Here is a 22,841-nt window from a genome sequence, read left to right as displayed (position 1 = left end):
ACAGAGAGAAACAGCATGAGCGGGGGAGGGTCAGAGAGAGGAGGAGACACAGAATCCAAAGCAGGCTCCAGGCTCTGAGTTGTCAGCACAGAGCCCAATGTGGGGCTCGAACCCATGAACTGTGAGATCATGACCTGAGCTAAAGTCAGTACTCAACGGGGTGCCTGGGTGGCTCGGTCGGTTAAGCGTCCGACTTCGGCTCAGGTCATGATCTCACGGTCCCTGAGTTCGAGCCCCGCGTCGGGCTCTGTGCTGACCGCTCAGAGCCTGGAGTCTGTTTCAGATTCTGTGTCTCCTTCTCTCTCTGACCCTCCCCTGCTCATGCTCTGTCTCTCTCTGTCTCAAAAATAAATAAATGTTAAAAAAAAAAATTTAAAGTCAGCACTCAACCAACTGAGCCACCCAGGTGCCCTGAGATTCATGTCTGTAAATCTGAAATCTTAAAATGGCAATCCTCACCGTGCTTTAAGACACTTAATAAGATACAAGAATACAGTATCCAGAGAAGGGTTTGAGAAACATACTTTTGGAGCAAATGCAGATATAAAATAGAGTTCTATGTGAATTATCCACTTGTCATATAGAATCCCAATTAATGTAATCTTAGATTTAGACATGACAGTCCTCCATATTGAAAGCCAGCTGAGGCTTCGGGGCCCATCTTCGTTCTTTGCCTACAGACCTCTTTTCAACTTTTTGCAATACCTTCTCCAAGGTGGATGGTAGAAACTAATTTCAGTGGAATATCTTATTTATCTATAATAACTCTCACAAGCCCCATGCCCCAACTGTCCACATGGCTTCTTCTAACTCAAGAGAGGACAGGAAGGGTTCTTCAGTTTTATGACCCTTTTCTTTCCAGTGAGTGAACTGGAACATGAGATACTTCAGTGTTTGTTCAACAGTCCCCTAGGGGTGTCAGGGTGGCTCAGTTGGTTGAGCATCCGATTTTGACTCAGGCCATGATCTCACGGTTCCTGAGCTCGAATCCATAATCAGCCTCCATGCTGACAGTGCAGAGCCTGCTTGGGATTCTCTCTCTCTCTCCCTCTCTTTCTGCCCCTCTCCCTCTGTCTCTCAAAATAAATAAATAAACCTTAAACAAAACAAAACAAAACAAAACGGCCTCCTCCACTTCCAGTCCCAAAGCTTCCATTCCCACCTGTGCTTTAGATGTGATCAGGACCAATTACCTAACAATGCCCTTTATCAAATCTCTAGACATGATCTCTGAACATGGCCAGCACACTGAGTTCTTCTCACCAGGAATTACTACCTCAACAGAAGTTTATGAACATTGCAGCCATTTAAGGGGCACAAAATTCCCTTTCTTCTCTGACCTTTGTATCATAATAATGCTAAAAGATCATCTGGAATTAGTAAGCTTCCAGGGCTCTGTCTACAACATTTAAGTCAAGCTTCTCCAGTCAGCCTATAAAGTAGATTTTTAACCAACAAGCCTAAGTTTATCCGAATTTCTAACAACAGCCAAATAACCACCTGAACTAGAAGACAGATTTCTTTCCTAAGCAGTTTCATCTTACTGTTATTGTTTAAACTAGATAACCACCCCCTATCTCCAAATGACTAGTTCCTTGAATTGTAGGCATTTTCCAATGTGCTTCTTCCTCAGTCTCAAGAGGATTGGTTATGAGCCTAAACTCTACTTTGTTCTCCAGTAATTTGGCCTCTTTAAATTCAATTCAGCCTTTACTAAGATTAAACATAGGCCTGATTTCCGGAACTGAACCTGACACTAACCAAGGCTGAATGAGATGTCCTTCAGTACATTAGACAAATATTCATGGATAAGCTTGGTGATATGGATAATATGTCTGGTCCACATGCTTTCCAAGCAATCTTTGGAGACTGGCTGAAGGGTTACTGAATTCAAAGGGAAAAATCATGAAATTCATGTCATTTCAACTTAAAAAACCTAACTCTCACAGATGTAATTTTTGAACTTATATGTAATTTTTTTCAACTTCAACTTTGTTTTAAAATTTTCATATGAATGAAAATTTGCTTTTCCCAGGCATTCTACAGTGATTGCTACCTATCCTCCACAAAATGTGTCTTTGTCTCTTTTTAATTTTCTGGTAACTAGGCTTAGGAAAGATACCTACTACTGTATCCCAAACTTATGGCAATCTCCCCAAAGACAAGGAATTGCTATAACGTGGGTTACAGTGTGGTGTCCATTATTCACTGTGCTCTGGTGCATCTGACCAGACTGACATGTGATCTCCTGTCACAGCCCCCAAGTAGAAAGCTTTCTTTAGCCTTCACAAATGACCAAGGTAAGTCAACAGCTACCTGAAATATGGCTTTTATTATATCTTAGTTTGATATATCAGCAGCTCATCATTTCAGTTATCTCTTACAAGGGTGCTCTACACCTTTAGTTTACCTGATCCAGATACGTATCTGAGGAGGGAGTCATAAACCTTCTGTAGAAGAAGATTCAATATCATAATCCTACTCTTTTCTTCCATGTTTTGTTTTGTGGCTCTACATTTTTTGGTGGGGGGGAGGGGACTTCGGCTATCCACTTAAAAAGCTACCATTTCAATGACTGGGAGGTGGCATGACCTAGAACTTCATATCTTTACTCACCCCCACTGCACCTCCAGACCCCACAGGAAAGACAGGTAGGTAACATAAAAGATTAACTCCCTACACCACAGAGTTCAAGCCATCTCCTTTGGTACTCATCAGAAGATTCTGGTACCTGATATGCCTTAGACTTTATCCCCACAAGTTCATTATATTTAGTTTGATTTCTGCCTCATTTGGAATTGCAGTGAGATACTTCTCTCACACACCTCTGGGATTTTGTAAATTGAGGATAGACATAGTAGGTTTGGTATAGGTAAGGCCCAAGACTTTCAAACATCAATTTCTTCAGGAGCCCCATTTGTTCACACACATAAAAGTCTTTACCCCATGAGTCTAGAAACTTGCTTCCTCTTCATTCTAAGAGGTCTTTACTTCTTCCTATCTGATTTTACCTGTGCTGTAAACTTAAATTCCTGAAGCCAAAATCCTTCGAGTCTATGGAAGTCTCATCTGCTAACTAAACAGCATAAGCTGCTGAGGTAACCTTACTGTGTTTCATAGAATTAGAATTTTCTTTATGATTCTATGACAGAATTGGTATTGTCTAATTAAATAAAAGTTTTCCAAAACAGTTGTATAGGCCTTATCCAGCCACAGTTGTATTTCCACCAGTACAAAAAAATCATATTTACCTGGAGATCTGATTCCCAGTTCTCCAAAGCATTGGCAAGGTTTTGAACTTCAAAAAGAAACCAGTTTAAAAACTCAACTTCAGCAGTGAATAAAGACCCCTGAGTACCTTGCAACAGTGAAAACATTGAAGAGTTACTGACCAAGAAGCTAGTACCCTATGAATAGCCAGTTCACAGAAAGAAAGATTGAGTGGTTAATGACCTCCTTAAGAGCTCAGTCTTTTTTTTGCTAAAGCTGAGAAGTACTGGAAAAGTCAGACAACGAGAAAGAGATGAGAAAATGGTCCCCAATGGCATCATTGGGCCACAATGAAGACAACCTAGGTTGGGAGGTGAAGCCTGTAAGGGCAGTGGGTGGGGCATAAGTTACACACAGAGAAGTACAGAGATGAGCTAACCCCCACATCTCAAGGTTCCACACCACCTACATCTGCCACCCTCTCTGTAGTGCTTTACCAATGCTAGTGATGCCAAACCCGAGGTATTCAGAAACAGTTACAAGTTTTTAGTTGCTTCTGTTCAAGAAAGTACAAGTGTTTGTAGAATATTCCACAGATATTTAATCAAAGGTAAAAGTAAAAAGTTTCTTGTAGAGGGTAACCCCTGACTGTTTACAAACCATCTGCTCAGAGAAACTAAACTCTTTCCACCACCTTGGATGAGTAGTTTTACAGACTGTATACATTTCAAGGCTCATACTCTCTCTCACCTCTCACCCCTTTTCCTACTACGGACTTCTAACTGATGCTGACTGCGACTATATTAGAACAGACTTCAAGTCTTTTTCATTCAGCATGGCTCAAGGTCAGGCTCTTGCTCAGTTTCTCTCAGGAAGACAAGGGCATCTTCTCCTGGCTAAATGTGTGCACAGCTTTTTGGGATGATCTTGGCCGGCAGTGGCGGCTTTCACTGTGCCTTCTAGGCTAAGTAGGTATTCTAGGTATGTTCTCATTACCTTTGGGGGTGGAGGTTGTGCCCCCAAGATAACGGAAACTCACCTCATCTCGGAGTTTCGATCCCTTTCACTTCAGTCATCTATTGCTCTTTATCTTCTCTCAATTTAAACTTTTGTTCTTCCTTCTTTAATTTTTCCTCTATCTTCACTGAGATAAGTTCCTTTGTAGAGCTTGCTGGGCATGTCTCTGGTTTACCAGTGGGTTATATATAACCTGCTTTAGTTTAAGCTGGGCTGCCCTTCAAAAGATAATAGCCTTGAATCCCCTGGGTGGCTCAGTGGTTTGAGCATCTGACTCTTGATTTTAGCTTAGGTCATGATCCCAGGGTAGTGGGATGGAGTCCCGCATTAGACTCCGTGCTGAGCACAGAGCCTGCTTAAGATTCTCTCTCTCCCTCTTTCCCTGCCGGTCTTCCTGCTCTCTCTCTCTCTCTCTCTAAAACAAAACAAAACAAAAACAGCCTTTTCCTAAATACCTGCTATGTGTCTGATATCATACCGGCAGCTGCTTTTTATAGTTTCTCTCACTTTACTCCAACAACCCTATGCAATGGGTACAAATAGTCACACTTTTTTTTTAAATTTTTTAAGGTTTATTCATTTTTCAGAAACAGGGCGTGAGTGGGGGAGGGGCAGAGAGAGAGGGAGACACAGAATCCAAAGCAGGCTCTGGGCTCTGAGCTGTCAACACAGAGCAGACGTGGGGCTTAAACCCATGAACCATGAAGTCATGACCTGAGCCAAAGTCAGACATCCAACTGAGCCACACAGGTGCTATGAAACAGTCACATTTTAGAGAAGAGTCGGGACCTGAGAGGATGATTTGTGTGCTGAAAGCAATGCAGCCAAGAAATGGCAAGGCAAACATGGAATTCCAAAGCCCAAACTCTTTTTTTTTAATGTTTATTGATTTTGAGAGAGAGAGAGTGATGAAGGGGGAGAGAGAGGGAGACAGAAAGATTCCCACGCAGGCTCTATGCTGTCAGTGCAGAGCCCAACGTGGGGCTTGATCTCACAAACTCTGAGATCGTGACCCAAGCCAAAACCAAGTGTCAGATGCTTAATGGACTGAGCCACCCAGGTGCCCCAGCCCACACTCCTTCTATCATACTCTAGGGTCCGACGGGCAGTTGCTCTATTCAAGTCCAGCACAGCAACATCATACACACCAATGTCTCTGTTCTGATTTTGCCACAGAGCTATTCTTTCTCCTATTCAGATGCTCACTGAAATTAAATTTAAAAACTGTTCCAGTGTGTTCACTACATATTTTTTTATTGGTGAAAAGTGAGAAAAGAAATTGGATTCCAATGAGATATTATGGCTATACTTTCAAGGCCTCAGTTTACCTTCTCACTGTGGCTTTTGCTGGCATTGCTATATAGATTGTATCGATACCATTAAGTCTGAGCATGCATCACTGCTGTTCGATTTACACTCACTTCCTTAGAAATCCAAGTTGTTCATTCTTAGCCCAGAAATATCCAGGCTTTAAAAAAAGGGCAGTTCACTTTGCATGGGCTGACAGGTGCCTTATTATCTTATGTAATTAATTACCACAGAAACATTCCTGAACATCCCAAACTATAAAAACGTATCTTTGTAAGTGGTGAGACAGCCGTCACCACTGTGACACATTTTTTAAAGTCTGAGGTATTACAGTACTAAACAACTTGAAGCGTAGTGCTTTCCAGTGGGTAGGAAGATGACACTTAACAAAAATGCAGATTAACAGTAAAAACTTTTTATCAAAGCATGAATAATTAGTACAATTGGGCATTTTTTTTAGTCACTCACATTTTATGTTCTAGGATGTCATGCTCTCATTCACGAAATGCCACATTGGTAACGAAGGCCGCTGTGCCTCCAGGACAACTCAGAGTGTTGCCCAATGTTCATCCTCTAGGTCACTGAAGCGGGGTACAAATTCTCAGCTGAGTGCCTGTGGTCCTGTCTGGCTCAAAGAATGAGCCCCCCAGCTCTCTCTGCAGCTTTAGGTAAGACATTGAATACAGACAGATGTTCTGGCTCATGTGGGAATGGAGAGGCTTCTCTCTCTACCCATACTGCAGAAAGTAGAGAATGTCGACAAAATCTCTGAGGCTCAACAGTCATTGTTATAAGATCTGGAATTTTACCAGAAATCCAAGTCTGTCAGAGGCTCTGGATCCTGGGTGACCTCATGGTGGGGGGAATCCGCTAAGTTCCCACCAAATGATGACTCTTTCACGAGGTGACCTAGCCTCTGCTTGCCTCTTGAGTTTCTTCTTGAGCCACTCTCTCCTTACTTTCTTTCAGTTGAAAAAGCCCTGTTTTTCTTTCCATCTCAGGGCTTCGGTATGAGCTGCTTCCTTTGCCTAACTTACTTCAGTTCACCTGTCAGGTTTTAGTGTAGCAGCCACCTCCTCTGGGAAGTTCTTGACTCATCATGCTAAGTTGGGCCCTCCTGTTTACACATTTCCTCAGCACCCTGCCCTTCTCCTTCAACACAATCGCAGGTTTATCATTATTTGTTCCATGTTTATTTTCTCTGTTAGACAAGAAGTTCCATAAGGGCAAGGATCATGTTTGTCTTGTTTACTATTATTCCAACACCCAGGTCAGTGTCTGGTTCACAGCAGCATTTCATAAATACTAGCCAAACACAGCAGTTAAGAAGAACATTATTAATAAGACCAACAACACCCAAGAGGTGTTGTCCTCCTCCAAGGACTGAATGGAAATGCTTGGACTCCAGTACCCTTGGTCTAAGGCCTGCCATCTTGGGCTCTTTGCCTTTCCAGGACAGCTCCTGCAGTTTCCATTTCCCTCACAAGTTGCCTAGAACACTATGCAACTGGTTCATTATGGTGAGTATAACTTTATATTCTCTTTAGCTTTCAAAACCCAATCCACACTTTGTTGTCGGGATGATTCCCAAGATGAAGAACCAAAGAGTCAAAGCATCCTTCTGCCTGCATCAAAATGCAATCCAACATCCCTGCGAAATGGAATACTGCATACAGCTGATCAAAACCTCCATGAAAGTAAAATTTCAGAGCTGCTATTTGGCCCCAGAAGCTCATGTTGCCCATTCTGATATTCAAATGGAAATACCTGCAAGTGGTTATCTCTGAGTCTTGCAGGTATATATGGTATCCACTGTACATATGTATAAATGGGTGATTTTACTTTCATAGTTTTACTTTTTGTATAAATGTTTATTTATGAGAGAGAGAGAGAGAGAGAGAGCGAGAGAGAGCGAGAGAGCATATGCGTGCAACTGAGGGAGGGACAGAGACAGAAGGAGACAGATGATCTGAAGCAGGCTCTGTGCTGAGAGGCCTTGAACCCACGAACCATGAGATCATGACCTGAGTCGAAGTCAGATGCTTAACCGACTGAGCCACCCAAGTGCCCCTCATAGCTTTATTTTTCATTTTTTATATAGAAGGTTTTATATGATCAGGGGAGAAAGCCCTTTTTTTAAAGCTTTTTTAATGTTTATTTATTTTTGAGAGATGGAGAGAGACAGAGCACGAGTTGGGGGAGGGGCAGAGAGAGAGGGAGACACAGAATCTGAAGCAGAATCCAGGCTTTGAACTGTCAGCACAGAGCCTGAAGTGGGGCTCGAACTTACAAACTGCAAGATCATGACCTGAGCCAAAGTCAGACACTTAACCGACTGAGCCACCCAGGTGCCCTGAGAAAGTCCTTTAAAAAACAATATGGAAATACACTGCACTTGGGTTTCTTCTTCGGTTACACGATAAGCCATATAGAGAGATACATACCGAATACAAGACCGAATCTTCCTTACCCTAACTTTTCTGTGCTGCATTTGAGGATGTCTGTCCTTGCCTGTAATAGTATCAGCTCTGGTCATGCTCTCAGTGTTTCTGCTTTTCACCAAAGTGGAAAGCAAGAAGTCAGAAGAAAAGAAAAACAAGCATGGTAGTATAACTATTTAAAGCGGTCTATAAATAACCATGGCGTAACTGTTTAAAACTGTTTACCAGTAGGCTATTAAAGAATATTTAGATGTTATAAAAAGAGTTTTGAAAAATATCAATAGACATCAATAAGACTGGCAGTTTTTGGTATCTTAGATGTAATGCTTTTACACTAAGCAATTCTCATCCCTAATAATTTATAGTGATTGCACCTAAGAAGTCCTACTCAAAGTTGAGAGACACAGCATATAGATAAGGAAGGTATATCCTATTTCTGCTTCGGGTTCTACCCTTACCTCCTGAACAGAAAATAATCACGCAAGAAAGATGAATTTGAGCAACCAAAAAATAAAAAGTCAGTTGTTGCAGCTCCTGAAATTTAGTAGGAAACCCTTCATTTTAAGTAAGGTTTTAACATCAAAGAGATACTCTCTCACCTATAATCCTAGCAAGAGAGATTTTGGGGCTTTGCAGACACGTAGATAACACAGATGAAAATTTCCCCCAAAAGCTATAAATTAAGCTACACAAACAAAAGTAATTATCATGGAGTATAAAATAAAGTAACCAGAAACAACAGTACATTAAGAAGATTCTGTGGAGTTAATTTTTAAAACTTTACTCCAAAGACAACTTTTTTTTTTAAATCAAAGCTTTATAGTGAGTTATATGTGTATCCTGACCAAAAAAAAAAGGCTCTAAGTTCACTGAGATGTGCTATAAGTTCATGACTGTCTATGGATATAAAAAATAAAAGAACCCTATCCACCCCTGAGAAGGGTCTCCATGCCCTGAACCTCTAAACTGAGTAGCGCGGTGAAATATCAAAAATGCCCTCAAGATGAGGGAAATCTGAGTGGGCACATCAACGCTGCTGAACCTGCAACCAGTGAGAAAACTCTCCTTAGAAAGGAGTAAAAATGGAATGAACTGAACAGCAACTAATAGGAATTCCCATTATAAGAATAAACCCTACATTCCACATAAATCAGGGTAACATTCTTACAGTCTGTAAACATTCTTGACTTCGTAAGGAAGAAAACAGCTTATTGCCAGAGTTTGCTATTTCTTCTTGTTTTCCCACTTCCTACTGAATATTCTGACATGTGACATGCCTCTAAGGTGTTCTTAGCATCTAAGTCAGTGACTGGCACCAGCAGGTGCACAGTAAATCGTGTATGAATAAATAGGTTGGATGCATGAAAGAATGACTTTTGCCTGGAAAGTGACTGGAACTCGAATGCATGTCAGTGACCTGGAGGAAAAAGTGGTTACAAAAATACATGTCTTCAGGCCAGGGGCTTAGAAAAAGAGAGTGGCCTGTGCATTACCCAACAAGGTCAGGGGCCAAAATACATATTCAATTAAATAAATGAAAGCCTTCTATAAAACAAAATTGTATGTATATTTAATTCCAGAAGCACCAAGTAGCGGCTAATGCTACCATTTAGAATAGTTACATGATTGAATACATTCTATGTAAATGAAAACATTAAGAAACCTGAAAGTTAGTTACTTTGGTTTAGGAATTTAGTTGTCTCTATCGCTGGCTGAACTAGGATTTCTAATAAACTATTCTGATCCATCATTGTATTATAACAGACACTCAAGTAGAAACAGGTATAGAAATTGATGTCAGTTAACTTGTCAATTTTTTCCTCCAAAGAATTTTGCAAAAATTTTAAATCGTAACCCTACGTTCATTTTTAAATTAAAATAAGATACTGTATAAAAAAGTAGTCAAAATAACTAAAATCAGTTCAGCTGAATGTCTCTAAAAAATGCTCAGGAACCAGCATGTAAAATTTTGAGGCAAATGCAGTTTTATTACCAGTGAGTTCAAGTTATTAAAATGGCAAAGTTATCAGTATCCATTGGTAACAGTTTGATACAAAATGGTATACATATTACCACATATAAAATGCACTTAAAAATAATTTAAAACAAAATATGTAAAAACAGCAATCACAACACACACAGCCCTTGACCTTGACCTATCTCCGTAAGTAAGAACCAATATATGTTAACCTTAGAGATAAATATTAATGAAGCAATATTATGTCAAGTGCGTCATGCTCCCTGTATAAAAGGTGATGTGATTAATAACTCAAAATCTGAAAAGAAGGGCAGGGAGCAGGCATCAGAAGGGAGGAGTAAGGAGAAACGTACCGTGCAAATATGAGGCCAGTGTTCAAATTGTTGTAAAATTCCTTGATTAAGTTCTTCTTTATATAACTCTTTGTAAAAATGTGGAAGCTTAGATATCCAAATGCCATTGTTATGCTTGTTTAGTATTTCCTTTATGCGGTTTTGAACCTCATCCATTTTATAAGTGTAAGAGGCAGGAGGCGTGACATTTGGTTTTTCAACAGTCTGATTTAAATTATCTTTAAATTAAAAAAATGATAGAATTAACCAGAAGGCTTAACATTTTAGATTATCCCCATTACCTAGTATCTGTGTTATTAGGCTTTGTTACACTTCAGGCTTATGGGGGTCAAGGGACTTAGAAGTGGACAGAATAAGGCCAAGAAGGACACTGACAAGGGTGCTTCCTAATTTAAACATCAGGATGATCTTGTTTCATAGAGAATAATAAAATTTAGTATTTAACCAATCATTCTCTAACTGTAGCTAAGAAAGGTTAAACTTTAGACAATACTGGTTTATATGCAATGCTTTATTTAAACCTGTATTCCACAAAGCATTAGGATAGTGCTTTAATAGTAAGATCAAAGAATGTTTTATAGAAAATTTTGAAAATGTCCAGGTTTTAAAATATGTTTTTCTGCTTTATTGATGAGAAAAACAATTTAGCAATACACAGAAGTTCTATTTTAAACTGGCAGGTAGAGAGATACACAGACTGGTCTGGGGCCTCTAGCCTCTGAGGATGCCAGGAAGCCAAAGGGTGAGCAGCTCCTTGAGGAGGGCTGGATGCTAACTCTGCTCTCACCCAGCACAGGGCACTAGACTGAGTTTGGCTCAGCAAACAAAAGGGCACACAATGTCCATATAAGGACATCACTAATTTATTTAGGTTCTTCCCAAATAATGATATAAAAGGATCAGGAATAAGGAAAAGATGAGCTTCTGAGAACTGGTCAGACCCCCCTTAAAGAGAGAGTGTCAGTAACTAATGCACAGTTGGAGTCTGCAAATGCATCTGTTTTGTGGGGTCACTGGGAGTCCCCTAAGCTTGTGTGGTTTCTGTTAAATCAACGAAGGAGTCTGTTTTATAACAGGTAGGAGAGGCTGTGTGTAAGCATGTACGTATCAGCTGTCCCGTGAACTGCAATCCTCCTGAAACAAGTCCTCAGTGTTCTGCAGAAAAAAAGCTTACTCTATTTTAAAAGAATTTACAACCTCTAAGGGAGTAGCCATGTTTCAGAAAATACATGTGTAGGGGCGCCTGGGTGGCTCAGGTTAAGCGGCCGACTTCGGCTCAGGTTATGATCTCTCAGTCCGTGAGTTCGAGCCTCGCGTCGGGCTCTGTGCTGACAGCTCAGAGCCTGGAGGCTGTTTCAGATTCTGTGTCTCCCTCTCTCTGACCCTCCCCTGTTCATGCTCCGTCTCTCCCTGTCTCAAAAATAAATAAAACGTTAAAAGAAATTTAAAAAAAGAAAATACATGTGTAAAAGTTATTGACAGAAACAAAAATCATATGATTCAAGTAATTTCCATAAGAAATACTGGAGATGTGTTCATATGGAAAAAATGATCTTGACTCAGTCAGAATCACACTTGAAACAGCAGATCATTTAAAATCACACTTAAATTTCATGCAATGTAAATACTGATCCTGAAACACTTCCCTCAGATGCATCTATGAGCAGGGAATTTATACTTTGGTTGGAGGAGACCAGATGCCGAGTGTGTGCATTTTAATTTTTTTAATGTTTTATTTTTTTTTTTCATTTTTGAGAGAGTGTGAATGGAGGAGGGGCAGTAAGACAGAGGGAGACAGAGGATCTGAAATGGGCTCTGTGCTGACAGCAGTGAGCCCGATGCAGGGCTTGAACCCACGAACCAAACCATGAGATCATGACCTGAGCCCAAGTCAGATGTTCAACTGACTGAGTCACCCAGGCACCTCGACAAGTGTGTGCAATTTTAATCTTCAGATTCTTTGACTTTATTATGTTTCTTACTGTTTTCTTAACAGCTCTTTTGGATCTTCTAACCCAAGGAATCATTTGTATCATACTAAGATGCTTAGTGGTCACTGTGTATAGTTTAGGGTCCCAGCTTTTAAAAATGGTGGAGTATCTGAAACTATTTTCTGAGTTGAAACCTCATATTTATGTGCTTTACATCTTATCCTCTGAAGAGTAAGAGGGTGACAAGGCACATAAGTATCTCTCAGTGACACATGGAGCGAAACAGAACTCATCTAATATGCGGAAGGCCTTATGTCAGAATAATGATATCCCTGGAGGTACTATTTTCTCTTTAGATCACTTCAATTCATAATTTAAAGAAATGAGGAAAGAGGGGAAGAAAGATAATAAATAGGATAGGGTGAGAGCAAATGCGAACAGCCACCACCAGATATTTTTCTTGGGGTTCTAAGGCTCTAGAAGCTGAAATGTATCATGAAGATAATGTTTAGAAAACATACCATTTATTTCCTTAGCACAGGTTCTTGAGAGATGCATCTGAAAAGGTGGTGGGAGGGACGCCTTTGGGCTAAACCTAAGGTGTTAAAAAAAAAAGTAAGTTAAAATTCAAACATCAAAGTCTATGCCAAGTTTTAAGCACTGTGCTTTTCATTTAAAGTTTCTGTGGCACTGAATAGCAAAAGAAGTCATTAGAATATTTCAAAATGAGCAAAAATGAAAATGATACTGGTATTAACTTTCATGTGTCATATTAGAGAAAATGTGTTAAAAGCTAAATTTAAACTAGGACTTTAAGAGAACATGGAAGTTAGATTTCCAATTAATCACCTTTAAGGGACCGGCAATACAAAATAAATAAAACCATGCAAAGAATAAGTAGTTGATCATAAAGAATATTTTGGAATATAACCAAAAAATGAAGGAATTATACCACCAGATACTGAAGTGAGTTATAAAGTTACAACATTTATAATACTTAAACAGATAAGTAAAATGATACAGAGCTTAGAAACACTCAATTGACGCTGTATCTTAGCACGTGAGAAAGGTGGCATTCCGAACCACAGAGGGACTGTTCAAGTAGCAAGTTAGAAAAGAAAAAGCATTGTCTCCCTACACTTCATACACTCAGCAAAATAATTTTTATATGAATTACATTGGATATACATAGGAAGATTTTTCCAAATATGAGGACAATGAAACCAGACAGACAGACAGACACACACACACACACACACACACACACACACACACACACTCTCTCTCTCTCTCTCATATATGTTCATGTCAGTCTCCCTCACTAGGCTCCAAGTGTCTTAATAACCTGTTCCCAGAGCCTAGGGCAGTGCTTGGTACTTGCAAAGGGCAGTGAATGTTGTAGGAATGAATAGGATGATTGAATCAACCTTTGAGTACATCTTGCCCAGCAGTGGGTATGGAACTAGAACAGGTGACAATGACACAACATACATATTTCCAACTTTTAGATAGTATGGAATACTCTAAAAATTAGATGAATTCTTTGGAATAAAGAACATTTCCTCATAATACTTTAATTCTACAAGAAATTATTAAATGGTAGGCTACCAATACAACTTATTTAATATATGATGCTATGCAACTATAAGAACATCATGTTTACATATTAATACATCTAGGTAATAATGGAAGATGCCAAAAACATATCCAACTTCTATTTTTAGAGAACTGGCAGGGAGACAGCCCTCTTTTCCCTTGCACCAGAGCCCTAAAGTTGTAAACTGGAACCCTCCTCTGCTTGGAGTCAGCTGTGAGGGCTCTATTAGCAGGCAGAGGCTTATGAGCAAAGAGGGAGCACAGAGAGATTATGGCAGGGACTGATATGGCTCAGGCATAGGTAGGTCTGATGGATGGGACAGAAAACAGTTGACATAGCAAAAGAAAGATTTCAAGGGAAACTGCAGGGACATGTGAAAAACAAACATAATAAGATGAAAGTGGTCCAACCAGTCTTATAAAAGTATAAAAAATTTATTATTTTGTATTTTAAAAGACAAATTATTAAGTATTTTAAAAGACAAATACTTAGACTGGTCCAAAAAACACCCTATCGAATCTAAACATACGCCATTTATTAGAGACACAGTCTTACCCTACAAACACTTATTTCAGGACCTACTATGAGCTGGGCATGGGCAGACAGGAATGATATACAATTAAACAAGAGAAACACACCCCTATCTCATGGACTATATGTACAGTTGAGAAAACCAACTGTAGTAAGCTGCTATGACATGACCCCCAGTGATTCTTGCCTCCTGGTGGCCAAGCCACAGCCTTATATAACCTCATTCCCTTGAGTAACTTGCTTCTAACCAACAGAATATTTCAAGGCTGAGGGGATTACAAATGATGAGATTACAAATCCCCCCTCTCCCCCCGCCCCAGCATAATCTCTTCCTTGCTGGCTTTGATGAAGCCAATGGCCACATTGGGAAGGCCTATGTGGTAAGAAATTGAAGGTGGTCTTTGGCCAACAGCCAGGAAATCAAGCACTGAGGGAAAAAATGAAAGTGATTTGGCCAACAAGCATGTGTGTCAGCCCAGAGGCAGATTCTTGCTCAGTTCACCCCATCCATGGCCAATACCCACAGCAGCCTCATAAGAGACTGAAGCAGAGGACCTAGCTAAGCAGTACCAGATACATGACCCACAGGAATTAGGAGATAATAATTAGGTGTTGTGAGCTGCTAGATTTGTATAACCTCTTACACAAAAATAGGTAATAATGCACTGACAAAATCTATAAGAACAAAACCTACTAAGTGCTATGATAGTGGCAATAAGTGTAATAAAAGCACATGTTAGAAGTAATAAACCAAATCAGCAGTAGAAAGAGGAGGAAGCAGAGAGTAAAGGTTATTAACACCTTATAAAGTTATAATAATCTGAATCGTTTGGCACAGCAAAAGAATTAGACAGGTAATTAATGATTCCGAATGAAAAGGCCAGAAACCAAGTCATATATTTATAACAATTTACAATGGGTAAAGACAGCATTTTAAACCAGCATGGAAAGAAAAAAATTATGTAATAACTGGTGTTAGGACATCTGGCTAACAAGACTGCTAACTCTCATGATATACAACCACATAAATTCTGGATTAAAGATTTAATGAAACCATAAAAATTCTAAAAGAAAACAGAAGACCTATTATATAGTATTGGGGTAAAAATGCTTTTCTAAGCATAATACCTAAAGACAGAAGCCACAAAGGAACAGATTGGTAGATTTAGTTAGATAAAAAAATATAAAATTTTAAAGTTTTTGTATAGTGGAAATACAAAAATTAAATAAACTGAGGAAATATTGCCAACATATTACAAAGGGTCAACATCCTTAATTTATAAATTATTTTTACAAATAAGAAAGAAAAAAGAAAAAACCAACAGAAAGTTTGTACAAAGGGCAAAGACACGTAATTCATAAAAGATCTATAAATGGTCAAGTAAACATATGACAAAATTATAACCCCCTTAAGAATGAAAGTCAAAGAAATAGAAATTAAAATATGGGTATATTTTTTCCACCTTTTGGCATCAACTGAAAAAGTGGGGCCCAGTACTGGCAGGGGTACAGGTAAATAATCACTTCCATATGCTTCTAGAATATAATTGGTATAATCTGTGTAGAGCACAAATTAGTAAGAGCTTTAGAATGTATACCCTCTTACCCTTTTCCTACCAATTTATTCTAAGGAACTAGTCATGAATATACGCAAGGACTGTTCTACAAATATGTTTCATTGTAGAATTGCTTACAATAGTGGAAATAATTTATATTCAGCAATAGGAGGCTGGACAATGGATCTCCCTGACATTAAAAATGATAATGTACTAGTATACCTAATCATGTGGGTTAACAATATATTATTACTTTTTAAAAAAAAAAAAAACTTTTTTAATGTTTATTTATTTTTGAGAGAGGGAGAGAGAGTGTGAGTCGGGGAGGGACAGAGGGAGACACAGAATCAGAAGCAGGCTCCAGGCTCCGAGCTGTCAGCACAGAGCCCGATGCGGGGCTCGAACTGACAGACTGTGAGATCATGACCTGAGACAAAGTCGGACGCTTAACCGATGGAGCCACCCAGGCACCCCAATATATTACCTTTTAAAACAGGTTATAAAATAGTAAGATATAGCAAGAGCCCATTTGTATTTTTAAAAATTTATATATCCACAACTTTTAAATGTTTACATTTATGTTTAAACGTTTTATATATCCACAACTTTTAAATGTTTACATTTATGTTTGGATTAGAGGCAATTTTTTTAAGTTTATTTATTTTGAGAGAGAGAGAGAGAGAACATGAGCAAGGGAGGGGCACAGAGAGAGGGAGAGAGAGAATTCCAAGCTCAATCCCACAAACTGTGAGATCATGACCCGAACCGAGATCAAGAGTCCAATGCTTAACCAACTGAGCCACCCAGGTGCTCCGGATTAGAGGCAATTTTAAAAATTCCTTTTACTTCTTTACACTTTGCAAATTTTCTATGCCATACACATAGTATTTTTACAATCAGAGCCAAGCAATAAATGTATTTTAGAAAATACTTCCTACAAATATTTAGCACATACTAAACACACAACAGTTTTAAACATATGCAAAGAAGCAGAAACCAACAACAAATTCACATTTATTTAGCTTAATACTTGAAAGATGCCTTTTCAATCATAATGCCTGTTGGTTAGTGCCAAACAGCCATTTGTTCCTATCCAAAGTCCATGATCTTACTCACTACAATATACACACAGTAATTTCTTCTCTTTCTAGGCCTAATGGGAATCTTGAACTTCAGTACTGTATTTATCTGTGTTTTATGGATAAATACATTAAATACCTCATTTAGTAATCTTATCACTTTAATAAAAATACCATGGTTATATATTATATTATTTTAGATATACACATTTCCTTCCCTCATATAAACCAGAGAAATCACAAATCAATCATATATCCTTACTCCTGACCCCTCTTTGTATTTTACTGGACACATGATAAACTTAGATTGATGCCTACAATATCAGAAAATATCAGCTATGTTATTTTTCTAGAACCCTTTCAGTTTGTTAACTGGCAGGCATGAATTCTTGACCAAAGATCCTGAGAAGGGGCTTCTGAGGTCCATGAATCTCTTGAATATACAAAGATGTATGTATATGTGTACACATATATTTTTCTGGGAAAATCATTTATACCTTTGATCAGCTTCCCAAAAGATTTGGTGACCCTCCAAATGTTAAGTTAATAATAGTTTTTACTACTTACTATTACTGCTCATGTATTTTATAAGTAGATAAAACAGCTTTTGCTCTTGTTCTATTTTTGGTAAGAGTAATTTTTTTTTATTTTATAATCCAAGGGATGCACATAATAGCTGCCACCAGGTGGTATTTAGATTCCTCTTAAAAGGATTCTTTCAATTTGTATTATGCTCTTAAAAAAAAGGTTTGATGAAGATGTTTTATGACATCTTTAACAGTTTATAGTTAAAGTAGTCTGTAACATAACCTATGTAAAGCAAGACAGCTGAAGACAGCTAGGTGTATAGTTTTAGAAATTATTGTACAAGATATTCTACCATATGAAATTTGAAATTTTTACAGTGAAAGGCAAAAGATAAAAGGATATATTAATTCTCAAAACTAAAACCATACAAATAAGGCTTTTGCTATCCCTTTTTTAACTTTTTACACTTTTTAAAAATTTTTTAAAGTTTTTATTTATTTTTGAGAGACACAGAGAGCGAGCAGGGGAGGGGCAGAAAAAGAGGGACAGAGAGGGAATCCCAAGCAAGCTACACACTGCCAACGCAGAGCCCGATGTGGGGCTCAAATTCATGAACCGTGAGATCATGACCTGAGCCAAAACCAAGAGCTGGATGCTTACCCGACTGAGCCACCCAGGTGCCCCTACACTTGATTCTTAAACAACATGAGTTTGAACTACACAGGTCCACCAGATGCATATTTTTTTGACAAACACAGTACAGTACTGTAAATGTATTTTCTCTTATGATTTCCTTAAAAATATTTTCTTTTTGCTCATTTTATTGTAAGAATACAATGTATAATACATATAATACACAAAATATGTGTTAACCTACTGTTTATATTATCAGTAAAGCTTTTGGTCAACATTAGCAGTCAAACTGGGGGGGGGGCTCAAAAGTTGTATGTGTATTTCTGACTGTGTGTGGGGTTAGCACACCTAACTCCATGTTGATGGTGTTCAGGGTCAACTGTATTCTGAAATACTTTTAAGTTCATGGGGAGTTGCAAAAAATATACATAGAGGTCACATGCACCCTTCACCCAGTTTCCCCCAATGGTAACATCTTTGCATAGTACATCAGCAAAACCAGGCAACTGACATTGGTATAATCCAGAACTTATTCAAACTTCGCCAGTTTTGCATGTATGCGCATGTGCATGTGTGTGTGTCTGTGTGCATGTGGTTCTGTGAAATTTTACCACATATATAGATCCTTGTAACCACCACTGTAATCAATAATTTATTGGTTATAATCATCAGACTATAATCATTATAATCACAACTGTCCCATCACAAGGCCCCTTCTTGCTATACCTTTATAGCCACACCCTTCCAACTTCCTAAACCCCTAACATTTGGCAAACACTTATCTGTTCTCCATCTCTACAATTTTGTCATTTCAAGAATGTTATATAAATAGAATCAACACAGCATGTAGCATTTTTGATACTGGCTTCTTTCACAGAGCAGAATTCCCTTGAAATCCACCAAAGTTGCTGTGTTATTAATAGTTTGTTCCTTTTTATTGCTAAGTATTCTGTGGTCTGAATGTACTACAGTCTGTTGAACCATTCACCTACTAAAGGACACTGGGGTTGTTTTCAGTTTGGGACTATTATGAATAAAGTTACTATGAACATTTGTGTACAGGTTTTTATATGAATATAAGTTTTCATTTCTCTGGGATAAATGCCCAGGAGTGCAACTGCTGGGTCATGTGATAGCTGCATGTTTAGTAGCTTTTGTTTTTTAATGAAATTTCCCAAACTGTTTTCTAGAGTAGCTATTAATTTTACATTTTCAACAGCAATGTACAATTGGTCCAGTTTCTCTGCATCCTTGCCAGCATTCAGTATTATCACTATTTTTTACTTTAGTCATTCTGATAGGTGTGTCATGATGATATCTCATTTTAATATGCATTTTAATATGCGTTCCCATGATGGCTAATGAAGTTGAAAATCTTTTCATGCATTTTTACATTTAAAGTGATTAAACTTACATTGAAAGTAATTAGTCAAACCCAACACCCCAAAAACCAAATAATCCAGTTAAGAATTGGCAGAAGACATGAATAGACATTTTTCCAAAGAAGACATCCAGATGGCTAACAGACACATGAAAAGATGCTCAACATCACTCATCATCAGGGAAATGCACATCAAAATCACAATGAGATACTGCCTCATACCCATCAGAATGGCAAAAATTAACACAGGAAACAACAGATGTCGATGAGAATGCTGTTAGTGGGAATGCAAACTGGCACAGTTACTCTGGAAAATAGTATGGAGGTTCCTCAAAAAGTTAAAAATGGAACTACCCTACAACCCAGCAATCACACTACTAGGTATTTATCCAAAGGACACAAAAATACAGATTTGAAGTGGTACATGAACCCTGATGTTTACAGCAGCATTATCAACAATAGCCAAACTATGGAAAGAGCCCAAATGTCCATCAACTGAGGAATAGTTAAAGAAAAAGTGGTATAGGGGCGCCTGGGTGGCTCAGTTGGTTAAGCGTCTGACTTTGGCTCAGGTCATAATCTCACAGTTTGTGGGTTCAAGCCCTGCATCAGGCTCTGTGCTGACAGCTCAGAGCCTGGAACCTGCTTCAGATTCTGTGTCTCCCTCTCTCTCTGCCCCTCCCCTGTTTGATCACTCTGTATATCACTTTGTATAGCTTTCCTACTAGTTGGTTTAAGCATTCCAATATATATATACAACATCACATTCCATTGGTATCAACGTTTTACTACTCTAAGTGTACAAACCTTACTTCCATTTAGGTCTCCTCTCCTCCCCCCAATTTTGCAAATTTAATTAAGTTCTCTATATATGTTGAGCACTTATCAGATAGTGTTATAATTTTTGTTTCAACCTAGTATGATTTAAGAAACTCATAAGAAGGATAATCTTACATTTACACCTGTTTTTACCAGTTCTGCTCTTTCCTTTCTGAAATTCCAAGCCCATCTTATATTATTTATTTTCTCTTGAGAGAACTTCCTTTAGCCACTCTTTAAGAGTAGGTCAACTAGTGACAAATTCTCTTAGTTTTCTTTCATCTGAGAATGTCTTTATTTCCCTTTCATTCCTGTTGTATATTTTTCCTGGATATAGAATTTATGGCTGACAGTTTTTTCTTTCAGCACAAGAAAAATGTGCTGTTTCCTTCCTTCAGGGTTCCTCCATGGTCATAGATGAGAAATCCACTGTCATTAAAACTGGTAATCTCCTATAAGTGATGTGTCATTTCTTGCTGTTTTTAAGATTTTTTGTCTTTAGCTTTTGGAAGTTTAATATGATGTGTCTTCATGTGGGTTTCTTGGATCTTTTTTAGGATTCTCTGAACTCTTGAATCTGTAGGTTTATATCCTTAGCCACATTTGAGAAGTTTTCAGCCATTTTGTGTTCAAATACTCTTTCAGCCCCACTCTTTCTCTCCTCCCAAGACACTGATAATACAAATGTTAGATCTTTTCTTATTTTCCCCCACATATTCCTAAGGCTCTGCTAGGTGTTTTATTTCCAAAGGCCCCTCAGGCTTTGGTAGGTGTTCTTTTGTTTGTTTTGTTTTTGAAGGAAGTCTATTTACTCTGTTGGTCAGATTGTGTAATTTCTATTGCTCTATCTTTGAGTTCATGGATTCTTCCTTCTGTCGTATTCATTCTGTTGTTGAGCTTACCCAGTGAGTTTTTTAGTTTGGTGTCCCATTTTTTTAATACTACAGTTTCTATTTCATTCTTTTTTATATGTTCTACTTCTTTGGTGAATTTTCTTTTTTTTCCATTTTGCCCCCCCAAATTCTTTTCATTTGCTCACTGAAGCATTTTAGGAGAGCTGCTGTAAAATTCTTGCCAGATAATTCCAACATCTGACTGATCTTGCTCTTGGCATTTGTCAACTGCCTTTTCTCATTCAAGTTGTCATTATCCTGGTTCTTAGTATAACAAGTGACTTTTTATTGTATCCTGGACATTTGGACATATGTTAGGAAACTATTAATCCAATTTAAAAGCCCTAATTTAGCAGGCAATCACCTGCTTAGGTTTAGCACACAGCTCCTGGCCCACATTTGTAGCTGTAGTTCCAACGATAACTGATTTTTCAGAGCCCTTATGGGCTAACTTAAATTTACTTGTTGCTGTTGGGGCTCCTTCTTGATCAGGTGCTGCCCACAGGAACAGAATGCACTTCCCTGGACCTAATGCTGCCAGGTGAAAGAGGGTGAGAACACACTAGGCTGTAGGTCAGAAAGCACGATCTTGGGCCTGCTCTTTGGGCATCTTGGTGCTAGCACAGCCCCCTCTCAATCACTGCTGGTCCTACCTGGAGGAATGGAAGGCACTTACCTGGGTTGCCCATTGCCAGTAAGAGATGGGTAGGAGACACCAGACCACGGGGTAGAGAATGTTCTCCTGGGCCCACAATCCAGTATGTCTTGGTTTTGTTGTCATTTTATAGATTCAATTCAAAATGGGAACTTGAAATGGAGGCATGGAAGCAGAGGAGACAGTGGTACCTCAGTCACACGCTGGCCCTAACTAGTGCTTTGGGTCAAGATCCAAGTTCTAACTATATATTTTCTAGACCTTATCAAAATTATAACTAACCATAAATAGCACTAAATATATACCATTATAAAAAAATTTTAACTAAGTTAAAAATATAATTCTAAATATTCTAGTATAGTAGGGGGAGTGCTGGGGTGGGGGAGGTGTAGCTTTTACACAAAATGGAATATTTGAACACCGATTTAAAGGGATATAACATGGGGTGCCTGGGTGGCTCAGTCAGTTAAGTGTCTGACTTTTGATTTCGGCTCAGGTCATGATCTCACGGTTTTGTGAATCCAAGCCCCACATCGGGTTCTGTGCTGACAGTGCAGAGCCTGCTTGGGATTCTCTCTACCCCCACCCCCACCCCTTCCCCTGCTCATGTTTTCTCTCTCTCTCTCTCTCTCTCTCAAAATATATAAACTTAAAAAATAATACAACAAAATTTGTTTTATAAAGGCACAAAAAGAATGAAAGAATGGGATACTCATTCATCTATATCAGGAGTGGGTAAATGTTTCCTGTAAAAGTGTCCACTAGTGCATATTTTAGGTTTGGCAGGCCATAATGTCTCTGCACAACTACTTAACTGCAGTTGCGCAAAGGAAATCACAGACAATGATATAAACAAAGGGATGTGGCTTTGTTTCAATAAAACTTTATTTACACAAAACAGGCAATGGGCCAGATTTAGCCCGTGGGTCAT

At 38.6% G+C, this 22,841-nt stretch overlaps 1 protein-coding gene across 5 annotated transcripts in view; it reads right to left on the bottom strand.

Moving 5' to 3' along the window:
* The window catches only part of TDRD7 (tudor domain containing 7), a 77,587-nt gene that overhangs the window by 33,706 nt on the left and 21,040 nt on the right, over window positions 1-22,841 (bottom strand). For all 5 annotated transcript variants that reach the window (XM_086683558.1, XM_086683554.1, XM_086683555.1 and 2 more), the window contains 2 exons: window positions 12,760-12,833; window positions 10,308-10,525 (listed from right to left, as the gene is read on the bottom strand). In XM_086683558.1, the coding sequence (XP_086539684.1) occupies window positions 10,308-10,525; window positions 12,760-12,833 (292 nt within the window). The remainder of the gene's footprint in view (window positions 1-10,307; window positions 10,526-12,759; window positions 12,834-22,841) is intronic.

The sequence above is a fragment of the Puma concolor genome, chromosome D4, assembly GCF_028749965.1.
Source record: "Puma concolor isolate L17-30 chromosome D4, mPumCon1.1.hap2, whole genome shotgun sequence".
NCBI lineage: Eukaryota > Metazoa > Chordata > Mammalia > Carnivora > Felidae > Puma > Puma concolor.
Note: the sequence above shows the minus strand (reverse complement) of the source record. Positions and strands in the feature narration are given on the sequence as shown.